The 14,547-nt window shown below is 41.7% G+C and overlaps 1 protein-coding gene across 6 annotated transcripts in view; it reads right to left on the bottom strand.

The window, feature by feature from the left end:
• LOC137108613 (transcription factor SOX-6-like) overlaps positions 1–14,547 on the bottom strand; it is a 97,268-nt gene that overhangs the window by 18,821 nt on the left and 63,900 nt on the right. For all 6 annotated transcript variants that reach the window (XM_067493412.1, XM_067493408.1, XM_067493413.1 and 3 more), the window contains 2 exons: positions 7,238–7,358; positions 5,875–5,954 (listed from right to left, as the gene is read on the bottom strand). In XM_067493412.1, the coding sequence (XP_067349513.1) occupies positions 5,875–5,954; positions 7,238–7,358 (201 nt within the window). The remainder of the gene's footprint in view (positions 1–5,874; positions 5,955–7,237; positions 7,359–14,547) is intronic.

Below are 14,547 nucleotides of genomic sequence, written 5' to 3'. Positions count from 1 at the left end.
TGGAGTATCAAAGAGCCTGTCCTCAGGAAAACCACCCAGACATGGCTGGCCTTCACTTAAAACTCCCTTCTCGTTCTTTCTTTTCTGCTTTCCTACTTTCCCCTCATTTCTTGTCACTCACACCTCATCGATACTCTCCACCTCCTTATGCCTTTCTTTTGTCATCCTCGCTTTTGAACTCCCTTCCCTTTTCTTCTGTCTCTCAGTTTTGTTCCACAATCATTCATCATATCTTCTCCCCCACTATCTCCATCTCTCTTTCTTTCTTTCTCTCTCTGTTTTTACTTTCTAACCCCTCACCCTAAAAGGCCCCCAGTGTTGTTGGATCTCATTTCCCCGTAGTCAAAACTGCAAAGCCTCCCGGGACCAGAGATCCGTAAGCAAAGAGAGCGCAATAGAGAAAGGATAGAGAGTGTTGTGGTGCAGACACACGAGACCACCGTTGCTCCACCGCTGAAGCGCCAGGCACAGTGGTGGGGGCCAGAGAAATTGGCTGGACCTCTTTCCACTTCTCTCGGAGTGATATTAAACACAAACAGAAGGGGCCTCACCGTTGAAACAAAGCCCTGATGTCACGCCGCTTATTTTCCTTGGAAGGCACCAGGAGTGCTCAGGCCAGCCCCGGCCAATATGAGATCCCTGTAAGAATGTGCCTTGAATGGCTGGTGGTGAGGCCTCTCGCGTCAATCAAGCCGACCACAGAGTTACTTCTGGTGATGGCTGATATTCTTACAGCTCTAAGGGGAGTAGGGGCTGAGGCAGACACACGAGTCTTTGAGGCAAAACCCACAGTTAGGATCTCACACCCACGCCTCACACACACACACAGTGTATTTTGTGCAAACACACCCATGTCTAATGTGCTGCTAGCAGCGGTTCCGTCAGCAGTTCCAAATAAAAAGAAGGAACTGTTGAACAAACAAAAGACAGAAAATTAGAGCTTTTACCTTATTTTCCTTGTTTCTTAAAGGCATTCTGAGATTGATTGGTGACTGGGGAGGCCAATGTGCAGCGTAAACAACCTCAACATGAATTCTCGCCATTCAGTCAACTCCCAAGGGGAAGACAATGCTGCAATTTCCTAAATTACAAATTGACAAAGAGGACCTCAAACCAGGTCTCAGCTGTCCAGACTATCTGACTAGACTTTTGACTGTGCAGAGCTAATTGGACTGAAATCAAAACAACTTGCTAGTCATTTTTTTTACATGACTTATCAGTTTCTGCAGTTTCTTTTAATCCCCTATTATTTAAGACAGCAGGTGATGTTTTTTTACTCTGTGTGTGGAAAGCACAATTTGGACCAATGCATTGTAGCGTGCCAACTGTGCTCAGACCGGTCTGTCCCATTAGGGCAGAGTGAAGAATCCCTTAAGCCGGCCTCTTTTAGTGTCGAGCTGCTATCGATCTCAGGAGTGCACAAAACAAATGAGGTTTTGTCTTTTTCAGCAGGTTTGCGGGAGGAGGAGGGGGAGGAGGAGGGTGAAATGGATCGACTGCATCTGAGCTGGCCCACACAGACGTTGGGGGCCTAAATATTGCACTGGGAGGGTTATCTGTGTCCAAGACTATGAAAGAGAGAGACACACACACTGCATAGAGACAACCAGTATCTCACTTTCAGTGTTTCATAGAGCAAATGCTTTGTTTTTTAAATCAAGAAAACCAGATCACATCGCTTTCCAATCACTGACTTCTTTTTCCAACAAACAGCATTCAGATGTAATTGCTGAATATTGGCAATGAGGGTAGAAATCTTGACACTGGGACTTCAAAATGTGTTCCGTACGTTCATCTCTCCGTCGTAGACCCACAAAAAAAGAAATGGGCTGAACATAGAGACAGACACTCAGAGATCTTATGATTTGGACAAGAATGTCTGCTAAGCAACTGTATTTCCCTCGCATTAGATGCACACAAAGGGGGCCTTTCTTCAGCTGGAATCCACTGTTTGTGAAGGGGTCTATTCCGAGGCTCTGGAAACAATTGGCCTGATCAAGTTCCCACGCTGATGGCACGACATTTGTTCGATCGAGATAGTTAGGTCATGTTATAATGGACCAAATATTGAAGAAAAAAACATTTTCTTCAATTGATTAGGGCTTAAAAAAAAGGAAACCATCAAAATCTTTATGGTCTTCTGTGTTTTTGAGAAACGGAAAACCTCTTGCAGCTTGCTCATCGTCACTTTCTGAGAATATATGCTCTTTTTCTGTGCCGGTTTATGCCAGCTTGACCATCAGCGCTAGCCAGCTGTCTGAAAGACTCCTACAGGGCTTAGCTTTGAAACATCTGGAGAAGTCTGGCTACAGCATCTGTCCACCCTGTACTGAGCACAGATCTTGCATTAAAATGATCTGATGCCAGCTGTTGCAGCAGAGAAGATTGCGAGCGTAAAACTAACAGTCAGTAATTGTGTATTCATGAAGCTTTTTTTTTTTATAGTCTAATACACAGTTTCACACACTGCAGTTAAGGCCATTGTCAAGTGAGCGTAACTGACACGAGCAACTGAAAAATACTTATAAGATCTCAGTGTGTGCACTAGCCTGCTACATTACAAAGGACTCGATTGGCTGTTTCACCCAAAGGCACATTTGCTCAACTAGTCACAAGAACAACACATTCAATTTATGATGAATGATGATTAATGACAACTACACATATGAAACCATGTACTTCTCCACCCCATGATGCTGTAAGTGTTTGTCTCACGCAGTCCTTTCATCTTTTATTAGCGCACCGGTGCCTTTGGCCTTAGTTTACACATCGCTACCATGACCAGCAACAAACAGGACAACGTCAAAAGGTAAACAGCAAAGGCCAAGCAATTACCAAAGGTGTGTTAGTGAGGCTCTGAGGGAAATAAGACTCAACTACGCAGGGACAACGAGCTTTCATCACTGTCTCTCACCTTCCAAAGGCAGAGCCCATGAAGAAAGCAGAGCCGGGACAGAGAGAGGGCGAGAGAGAGGCGCTGTGGCACTACAGCGTAACCACAATGGCTACATGCAGGCCAAGGGGCTTAAGATAGTGCAGAAATAATACTCATCAGGCTTGTTATTTGTGTTAAAGAAAATCATATTAGTTACTGTTAGAAGGAAATACAGCAGCTGCATAAGAAGCATGACACACACCAAAGCTCATGTTTGTTTAGTCACCGATTAGTTGTACAGACAATGACACATCCTCACAGACATGAGCTTTGGTGTGTGTCATACTTCTTATGCAGCTGCTATAAGTCAGTGCATGAAGTGCATGAAAATGCATGACTGCATTTTCAGTAAAATGCAAAGCCTATAAACTCTGTTCTGTACAACTAATCGGTGACTAAACAGATCACGAGGCAAGATGTGCCCAGATCTGAGCTGTCATTGATGGATGACATTGCACATACTGGATGTTCACTGTGCAGTGATTATCCAAAGCATGACAATCCACCGTAGGTCAAATCCAGTGGGGACACGTAAAAGCAAATGGCTCAGTCGATAAACTTTCGAAAAGAAAGAAAGAAAAAAGTAAGTTGCAAGGATGTTGAACTAGATTAGAGGTACTTTGTCCATCCCACTTAAACTCTGTACCATCTATTTGTTAGTTCAAGCACTACTGCACCATAGTGCAACGAGTGCTACAGGCTCTTTTTTGACACGAAGAGGCTTAACTTGAGAAGTACAGCTCATCGTGTTGGCTTTTGGCGAAGGCATTGTTGCTAAAACAATGTCCAAACATGTGCTGGAAAGCAGTGCCTCTTTCTCACAAAACCTCCACGATAATCAATCTCCTTTTCTGTGATAAACACTTCCCCACGCTGTCTGCTTTCCTCTAATCCAACTCTATTACTCAGTTCCAGCCGACGCCGGGAGGAGAAGCTTCCTCTTTCATTCAGGTTCCTCTCTGCCTCTCATTCTCCTCGTCTCAGTGTTTAAATGTGAATGAGTTTGCATCTCCGACATCATTCATCCTCTTACCTCTCACTCACCGTACGGATCTTTTGATCATTTCAAAGCCAGGAGTGGGGATAGGCTGCGGCGAAGCTCCAATCTCCTTCGCGCAGCACGACGCTTTGCTAAGTCAATAGTGGCTAATGAGGCCTTCAATGAGTGATAACCACAATGCAAATTGAATAAACTGAGATAAGGATTCTTATAAGATCCAAAAGCCATGCTTGGGTAATAACCGACGTGATGAAGCAGTATTGTTTGCCAGTGAAAAAGCTTTTGAGGGCTTTTGTTCTTTCCTCTGTTAGTAGGTACAGCAGGAGGGGTAATGGGCTCGTGTTGTGAAATTCCAAACCGCCTCAACAGAATAAAGATTTCATTTTTCTTTTCTTCCTTTTTGCTTCATTTTTTCTTTGCAAATATGTTCTATGATAACCATTATGGAAAAGTGCTATTCTCAAACCACAGGTGTCAAGCACAAATAAAATATTCGATGAATTGCCTGGGCCAGGTGTTGTGCTGGTGGTGCGGAATTCCTCTGCGATTCATGGCGGCTTTTGTCTGACACGGCTGACAGCCAGCAGAAAAGCAGGTTAGCATGTTAGCGTCAGCCTATAGAGCTTCATCTACAACCAGTGCGTCATGTTGTTTTATTAAGAAAAAAAAAAAAAGGAACCCCATTAAAATTCATTAAGAAATAAGCCTGTGATCTGAGCTCAATAATGCGTGCTGGGCCTCCTCCAGCTTCCTTTTGTGATTCCCCTTCTCTCTGCTCTTATCGGTGCTTTGAGTATTTATGAAAATACAGTATCATGTAACTGATCCTGTATGTTTTTGATAATGCTGCTCAGGTGTGCAAAGAGGCAATGTAAGGAAATGCATAATGGTAAAAACTAGCTTATAGTTTTCGCTTTTGTTGCTGAACAGGTGCACTCTCCAGAGATCACCTGTCAATCTGTCAGTGCTTCATTCCTTTCTTTCGATTTTCTGTTCCTGAAGTTAGTGTCGCTGACACCGGCTAATTGGACTGTGCAGGCATGATGGGTATCACTTATGGAAAATATCTAGTTTTTCTTTGCTTTTGAAACTCTTGCCAGAGGTTCACGAACACTCAAACACTTCATAATGTCAATCTCATGGGCAAATTATAACAGGTTTTATGCTCGAGTTATAGATTAAATCACCATTGTGTTCTTTAAGTTGGCAATGGAAAGGGAGCATCAGAGAGTCTTTTATTTCATTAAAATATTGCAGTTTTTTCCCACTTGAACTCAGGGTGAAGTTAGTATGAATAGAAGTTTCTTTTACTTCCTTATCTACACTGTCTTTTCTATTTATCTTCCCGCTTCTGTACAATTGTCTAGGGTTCTGGCCTGCTGGTTACACCCTCAGGGTTAGAGTCTTGTGTACTTTCTCAATGTGCAAATCCTCGCCCTTATAGCTTTGTCTTCGTTCCTGTTTGGTTTCTTCAACTGTGTGTCTGCTGCAGTTGTTTATTTGGGTGTGAAACTCACTTGAGTTATCATGAGAGATATTGAAGAGGCACTTCTTTAGTTTGCTTTGCTGGCTCAGACATGCTGCTAAATTATGTGACCTCCTTTTTTTACCAATACCTTTCTTTAGTGCTGGGGTTTTAGCAAGTACTCTATTTAATTTATGCGGGAGGTAATTTGTTGAAAACTGAGCCCAGGTGAAACTAAAGCGCATTTCACACACATGCAATCAATCACGTTCCAACAATTCACTAATAAACAACTGCTTTTCTCTACCACGTCGTCATTTTGTGGTAGAAGACGCTACTGTAAAGCTTAGTGCAATTTTATTCATTCACTTCAATTTTAATAACGGCTCTTCTTCCTCATCCAGCAGCATCTAATTGTGCACACACTTTTGCTTTTGCTGTGCTGATTGGGCAACCACGTGTTTTTGGTCTTACCTGTAGCTGTAACGGGCTGAGTCCAGACGCCGCTGCAGCTGCCATTGTGGATGGAATGAACTGCATTGGGTAATTCTCGCCTGTTGAAAAAGCAAATCAACACACATTGTAGAGAGCTGTGGGGGCAGATATCTGTACAAGAACTAACCTGCTCTTTACCTTCAGCTCGCCTCTGTCAGTTTTTTTTTTTTTTTTGCCTCTGTCTCGCTCTTTGTCTCCTTCCCTGTTCTGCTCATGTTTTTATTCATGCCAAATGAAACACAAAGGGTCATGGGTGTTTTGTTCGAAGGTTAATAATGCTTATTGTCAGTACACATGGGTGCTTGAGGGCGAGGAGAGTTCAACTCCAGCGCTCTCTCATTGGGATGCACTTAGAAATTCATATGAGTACCATGTAAAACCCCTGCTGTTTGTCCCTAAAAGGCTTTCCATGTCCAAGTTTTGTTAAAAAACAGACCAAAGTCTAATGACAGTGTGCAATATAGGCTTTTTAATCCTTTGCTTCATTCCTGTCACTCTTTGCAGCCTCATGGGATTCAGTGCTCAACATTATTCTGTGTGAGGTATAGAGGGTCAGTGCTGTGTGGCATCAGACAAGCACCTGGATGAATGCATGGAAGAGAGGAATGTACGAAGGACGAGGAAAGAGGACGAAAGCAGGTGGTGCTGAGGATCCTGCAATAAGAAGGTTATGTACTTCAAGTGTGTGTGTGTGTGTGTGTGTGTGTGTGTGTGTGTGCGCGCGCATGTACGTGTGTTCCAGGGTTTTGTTGTTCCTGGTTTTGCACAATCCTAAAGTAAGAATGCAGCTTTTTCTTCGTGGTGTGTGTGTGTGTGTGTGTTTTTAGAAGTACATGTAATTTGTCTATTTCACATTGTTGGGTCACTGGGAACCGGGAGAATATGCTTGAGAATTTGTGTGTATGTGTGAATGTGCATGTGTGGGAAAGTGTGAAATTCCATGTTGCAGATGTGTAGAGTAACTGACGTGCTTTCGGCCCCCCATAAAAGACACATTCCAGTCCCTCAACGTATCGCTCCTGATGTGAACAAGCCGAACTTGTAAATCTCTCTACTGAATTTTAGGGATGTCCCTCACCTGACGCACCTCTTTATCATATACTGGGATTCCAAAGTTTGAATGTGTGTATAAAAAAAAGAGAGGGAAAAAAAAACTAGGGATCCACAATTTCTGTTTTAAGGTGATAAAAACAGAGTTTGTGGAGGTTTTTTTTTTATAGCAGTGTGAATATTTATCCAGAAAACTTTCCTGGAGTGTGATGTATCTTGGGTATTTGTGCGCGGTGCATGGTGTTTGTTTGTGTATGCATGTGTGTGTGTGTGTGTGTGTGTGTGTGTGTACCTGGCTTGTAGGACATGCCTGGTGGAAAGAGGAAGCCTTGCTGTGCAGCGGCAGCAGCTGCCAGGGAACGCTGGTCATGAGGAAACACTGGGATCATCAGAGGAGGCATGTGACCCTGTACCTGCAACAAAGAGACAGAGACAGAGGAGCAGGGATGAGAAAGATAAAACATCAGAAGGTGAATAAAGACACCTTGATAAATGGAGAGCTACTCCTACAGGAGCTACATGATGGCAGAATAACATACATGCTCAGTAGACACATACACAATGCAAAACACCTGCAACAACAAAAGAGTTAAGGGTTAAAAAATGTGCATAAGGAGGGAAGGAAGAAAAAAAGAAAGGAAAGAAGGAAGTAAGACAAAGGATATAAAAGTTTACTATAAATTCAACCACAAAGTCAAGGATAGAAGCAATTAGAAGGAATGAAACTAAATGCAAAAGACGGACACTTGAAAGTCAAGAGTCAATGCAAAAAAGTAGGAGAAGAAATGAACAAGAACACAAAAGAGGCAGGACCGAATGAGGACAAACTATAAAAAGAACCAACTGGCAAAGCGCAAATGGACTTTAGTGGCCCAACAAATGACAAGGAGCCTCGACAGAACAGTACACACTCACTGTAAGAATCAACAGACCAGCAGGGTGGAGGAAGCAGAGTTAAAGGCAACAAGTAAAGAGGCACATTTTGAGATACAAGTGTAAAAATGCGAAACAAAATGCTTTAAAAACAACAGAGAGGTTAATAGCTGCCTTTCATCTCAACTTGAAAAGGTCTGACTGTGTTAAGGCGCAGAGGGCTTGGACTGAAGACAGCATATCAAAGATGAGCCTGCGGGAACCTATTAGGGTTCACTGCTTTACACTGGACTGTCTCACCCTCTTTCCTCCCATCTCTCCTTTTATGTCACTTTATTTTTTTTTCTGTGTTGTAAAATTGTTTGTCTCTTTCTGCCAATGTGTCATCTTCTCGCCCGTCTTTCTTGACCCATCTGTCTCTTTCCTTTTTTTTCTTTTTTTCCACTTGTTAACTTCCGGGTTCGATGTTAAAGGTGTTTCAGCTTTACTAACTTTTACTACATTTTTTTTTTTATAAAAAATAAATGGTAAATTATTTGGGATTTCTGGGTTGAAGGGAGGACAAAGTCCACATCTACACACAGAGTATATGAGAAAAGATTGATCAATACAGTGTTTGGATTTTACTTCTTATCCGTTGAAATTCAAGCTCCCAGAATAAACAAAAATTCCAACTTGTGATGTATTTTTTATTTCAGAAATGCTACAATTTGCTGTATCTCAGTTTATATACTGACAAAAGTTTTTATTTGCCTTCTTACACTGATTTCTGTTTCTTTATTTGATAAGAATTTCTGATCCCTTCAATCTTTCATAACTTTTGAATTATTTTCTTCTCTGGTCCTGAGCTTTTTATATAATTTATAATATATATATTATATAATAATTACAGCACATTACGCAAAAAACAATGCAGCACATTACATTTTAGATAATTTATTTTTTAGACTTGTTAAACTATAACACTTCTAATTGAAGAAATTTTTATTGTCTTGGTTTCATCTCTATCATGCTTCAGTCTTCATCCTTTTTCTTTCTGTATTTACGTTTCTTCTTGTTGTTTCTTTTCTTTCATCCTCATCCCTCCGTTTCTTATCTCATTACTTTTTTACTCCCCGGGAGATCAATGCATATTGACACGTCCTCTCTTTGCATTTCCCTCTTCTGTTCGATACCATCTAGCTCCATTCATCTCTTTTACTTCCAATCCATTAGACACACTCCTCACTCCTACTGTCCCCCTGGGACAGTTCATCATTAGGACCTAAATTTACTCAATCATCCTTTTGTGTTGTTTCAGTGTTTCTCTGAATTTATGCTGCATGGTTATGTTGCTGAATTAGTTAAATACGATCTCTTGGGACCATTACAGTGCATGTGAAGGAGGGATATAGGGTTTGTCCATATGTGTTTTGTAGGGCAATAAAATGATTAGTGGATCAATACGACGTCCAACAGAAAAGCAACTGATGACAATTTTGATAATCAGCCGTTTAAAGCATTAAGAAAACATAAAGCATTTGCAAATTCCAACTTCTCAAATGTTATTTACTGGTTGTCACTGTTTAAAACGACTCTATAATAGATGTTTTTTGTTTTTTTTTTTGTTTGAGCTCTTGGATCATTTTTTGACATTTGATAAGTGTTAAAGAATATTTATTAGATTATGAAAATAACAATATTATGGCCCTAAATCCCAAACTAAGTTAATTCAATTTCAATTTCTTCATCTTTTTGTCTTTGTATTATTATAAAATATATCATGCTAATTGCAGCATGAGCTACTAAAATGAGAAACATTTTTATCATCATTGCTTAATATTTTAAAAAGCAAACTTTGCACATTTAGAATTTTTATGATTCACAAATGCTCATCCACACTTTTAATTTTCCATGACTACACTGGCCTAAATAAGGCAATACGTTTATTTATGCATATAAACTGCTAATTTTAATCTAACAAGAACATAATTCCTGACAGGACTAGTTCTGAATGTGTGTGTTCACTTTCTGTGTGAGAAGTATTTTGCCCTTTGGAGGGGAGTAATATTTCATAAAAATCTAATTAGCGGACTTAAAATCAGGCTGTCGCTCTAATATTTGCGAGCAAAAAATGTGTATGTGTATATGTCATTTCTCTGTGTGTGTACGTGCACGTGCCTCTGCCACTAAAGGGCATCAGACATCAGTGTTCTCCACAGTTCGCTTTTGTTCAGTAAGCATGCAGTTACATGTGTTCATCACCTGACCAGCACTTTGGACAAGATGATTTAGGTCACAGCCCTAAAAAGCCAGATAGCTTGGGCGGCCCCTCATCACACACATGGAGGTTCGGGGCACTACTGGGGCATTCCCATGCACGCATGCACACGCACGCACACACACACACACACAGAAAAGTGGCTAGGCGTCTTGTGACATGCAGAAAAGAGAATGAGAGAGAGAAAAACAAGTCTCTGTGTTTGATTGGCAAAAAAAAAAGAAGAAGAAGAAGAGAGAAGTGGGGTGGGGGTGGGGGGGTGGAGTTGTAGAGTGGGACAAAATGCTTCCATTCATTGTATTCCTCTGGGAACACTGGGTCTGACTGGGGCTGCTTCACTAGCGCAAACACACAAAGATCTCCTTTTACCGAGGGGAGGGGGGACGCTGGATGAATGGACCGGAGAAGGTGGTGCTGCAGGGCCCCCCTCTGCACAGCCCCTAAGAAAACACAAGGCCCCCTTCCTCCAGCTACCCACCAGACACAGCAGCATACACACCTAGGCACAAGGAACATGCGTGTACACATAGACACACACTCAGAATTAATGGCGCTTTTGTGTATGGGCAGCAGGGTTGGGGGCCCTGAGTGCGTACACTGTGTGTCTGCATGCTGATGTGTTTGACAAGGAGAGAAAGAAAGAAATGCAGTCGTCTGGTTGTGAAGTTGGCAGGTATGTGCACACGGATGTGAATGAGTGGGTCCCTTGATTGTGTCCTTCACGTCGCTTGAAGTAACAATTTGCAAATTCATCCAAGTAAATTAAGCTTTGTTACGCTGTGCAGCCAATTCACTGGTCGCTTGTTCTTTGATTTGAGCATAAAATGAAAAAAAAAAAAACACACAAAATTAGAAAAGGTAAGTGAAATTCCAGTTATAAAAATTGCAAGGACAAAAACATTATGGCGCCAGCTGTACTTTTTGATTGCTAATCTTTGCACAGAAACATAACGGAGGAAACAACGTAGCACTACAGATATTGGCAAAATATCAGATGGTCTTAAACTATGTGAATATTTTTCTTCACATTATTCCAAAAATAATCCATCAGTAGCTATTGTCACCCGAACCTTAAATCGGTTTAAAGGCTGCGTAGTAAATATTAGAAAAAAAAAGAAAAAGCTTGTCACTGAGATTTTGTTTTTTTAAATTTCATCTCACTTTCATTTACTCCCACTTTACCATCATCTCATAATCACAAAAGATTAACACCCATGTATCAGGGCCATTAATGATGAAATAAATAAATAAAGCTATGTTCAATATGGTTTTTACAAGACCACACAGTACAACCAGCAGTGCAGAGAATCTAACTAATCACAGAAATGTTATTATCACTGATGAATTTGAAAAGTTTTGCAGCTTTGCATTTATTGTAGACTCATAGCAACAAATATCTGAATCTATCAACAAAACTTAAATGCAATAGTTCAGAACGCTGTCAAATGGAAACCGATACTCGAGTGCAAAGCGCCTTTTGACTCTCTGCTACCTTCTTAGCTAAAAGGAGTCCGAAGCTGCTGACATGTAGCAAACGGTGGCAGTGGAATTAGCATTAAATCAGTAAATAGCGATGAAACTCCCAGAGTAGGAAAAACTAAAATATAAGTAAATATTGACTCGTTTTCTGGCGCTGACCCGGCCATGAACATGGCTCCAAGGAGCGGCTTGTGTTGTCTGCTAACATATTTCTAACATATTCGCCATAGCAGTAAGTTACATTTATAGTTTATCCAGAGTTGTTTTAAGTCAGAATTAGCTTAATGGAGCTTTAAAAAAGAAAATATGCAATGTACCTTCAAATGATTGCATTGCTTACTCTAGTTCACCGCACCCCTGGGAGCACAATGAAGACCCTGGTGAGGGTGTTAACAGCATTTTTCTATAGGCTAACATCGAGATTAATACCGGGGAGTGAGGTCCATTGTAAAGTCAAGAGTTCTCCATAGCTGCTGAGTCCAATCGATGTTATGGGCCTTCCATGGCTTTCCGAGTCATTGTGTCTGAAGCTGTATGTGCTGACGTAGGAGCTGCCTGTCTAACAGCCATTTGCGTGCTCCATTAGTTCTTGTGTGTGTGTGTGTATGTGTGTGTGTCGTATCTGTGACTGTTTGTCTGAACAGAGGTGCAGCAACTGTTTCTATTCGCTCTCACCGATCGTCAGCTCTTTCCACTTTTAATTTACAGTAAAGGTGGAAAAAATTGGAAGAAAGAATCAAGTTTTCAATTTGCATGAAATTTGGCATTTTATGTATATAAATCACATAGGAAATGATCCTGCTTTTGTTGATTGCAGTTAAACCTCCTGTACTGACTCTTCTGCGGCGGCTCGCTGTAGCCGTGCGCGATCCAGTCGCACACCGAAGAACATAATGCAGCACAATGGAAGCGAAAAGTAAAAACAATGAGAAAACAACACTCAGGGGACAAGGACTCAAAGAGAAAAGGGGAGGAAGGCAGCCAAAGGAGGAGACGGGGGAGTTATAAATGAAGAACAGAGAGAGGGAGGAGGAGGAGGAGGAGGAGTGTGGCTTTGCAGTCATTAATTAGCCCGTTAGCTAGGGCCCGGGCGGTGCGGTTAGGGCCTGTGCCTTTGTGGGCCTGAAGGAAATGGGCCACATATGAGAGCCATTATAGGAACTGACTTAACAAAGACACATGCCTGTCAGCCACCAGGCTGGGCTGGGCCACTCTGGCTACAGCACACAAAGGGCCCACTACCACAGTGTGTGTGGGTGTGTTCGTGTGTGTGTGTGTGTGTGAATATATATAGATATCCATGTGTGTGTTTACAAGTATGAAAGGGAGATAGAAGTGATGTGGATGTACGTACCGGACATGAATGTAATCTTCCGAGCGCGTATTCCCATTTTCTGTATGAATTGGTTCGTCAAGGCGTGTGTGCAGCCATATCTATGAGAACGGAGCCTTCGGAAGTGTTTCCTTAACCTGTGAGCATCCCCCGCTGGCTCTCCACACCATTTAAAACCACATGACAGGAAACGTGGGTCACTTTGAACTGTGCCTCCCCCCCCCCACCCAACAACACTACATTGCAGTCACTGACAAACAAACTGACAGCATCCACAGATGGGAGAGAAAGAAGGAACAGCAAGAGCCAGAAATGGAAAAATTGTCTGAAAACAGCTTCCCACTGGCTCTTTATTGTTTCTGTTCATAAATCAGAAACAGATAACACTCAGTTTCTCCCATATTAATGCTGATACATAAAACTTTCAAAGTTTCTCATAACGACTCGTAAAATAAGTGCCTACCTAAACACTGAGTGTTGGTTAACTTTATTTGCCATCATGATGCAACAGATGGCATGTTTACACTGAACACTGCACTTTCCTCATAAAACCCTTTTTCTTCGTTCCTAATTTTTTCCATCTGGACAACATTTAGTGTTTCATATTAAGATATGAACAACAACCAGCGCTTCTAAAAAAGAGCCTCCACCACACTGAGGCCTATTCTTTTCAGCTGAAACAGTAGCATTTGGTCAGCTCCTCAGAGTATTGGCCTGAGAGGAGCTCAGGTCTGGATTTGATAAGTGGAAACAGACTGGTTGCAGCGCTGCCTGTGTGCATGAGGCCAACACACATCCGACACAGCGTAAACAGTCCGTACCCCAGTGACTAAGCCCTGGAGCTTAGCCATATTAACTCTAAACCTCTGTACAGTACAGCAGATAGACCATATGCTTCTTTCTGAGCTGGGTTTGCTTGCCAAGAAATGCTATTGTTTAAAAAGAACAAGAAGTTGTCACACACCCAACTGTGAGGCATATAATAATTAGCAGCTCTTCAATGAAAACAAACTCACTGTTTAGATCTTTTTTTTTTCTTGCATTAACTATACACAGTTACCAAAGAGCAGAGTGACGGATTTGTGGCCATTTAAACATTAAACGCAATAAGTGTGACACAACAGTTTCACCCAAATTTTGCTTTAAAAGCCTCGCATGATAACACGCTGCTCTCAAGATCTATATTCTGCACATCCCTTCATCCTCAAAGCCAAACAAAACACGGTATCCATGCTTCACAGCATGGAGGACGACCTAAGTAGCTGGGTTTTATAGCCCTGCACTCCTGTGGGGCTCAAAGACCTAATGAAGACCGACGCAAGCTTTATTAAGATCCAAGTGCAGGGCCTGGTTAATAAAAGCAGAAAAAAAAAAAAAAAAAAACAAGCCCTCGTTCACTGCATCGAACCTCCGGAGCACGGAGAGATCCACATCTCTGAACTGACAACGAGACCCAGTGGCACAGTCGATACAGATTATTCACTGGAGTCAAGTGGATACAGATTATCGCACATGATTTAATTCAGCATCAATCCAGCCACTTGAAAAAATAAACCAATGAAATGCGAGCTGGCGAACTTCCCACGTGGCTACCATCCACAGTGCACAGATTTAGCAGCATTTGGCTCACAGCTGGTGGTAATTTCTTATTGAGTAT

Source organism: Channa argus, chromosome 23 (assembly GCF_033026475.1).
Source record: "Channa argus isolate prfri chromosome 23, Channa argus male v1.0, whole genome shotgun sequence".
Taxonomy (NCBI): Eukaryota; Metazoa; Chordata; class Actinopteri; order Anabantiformes; family Channidae; genus Channa; species Channa argus.
This window is presented reverse-complemented; position numbering and strand designations above follow the sequence as displayed.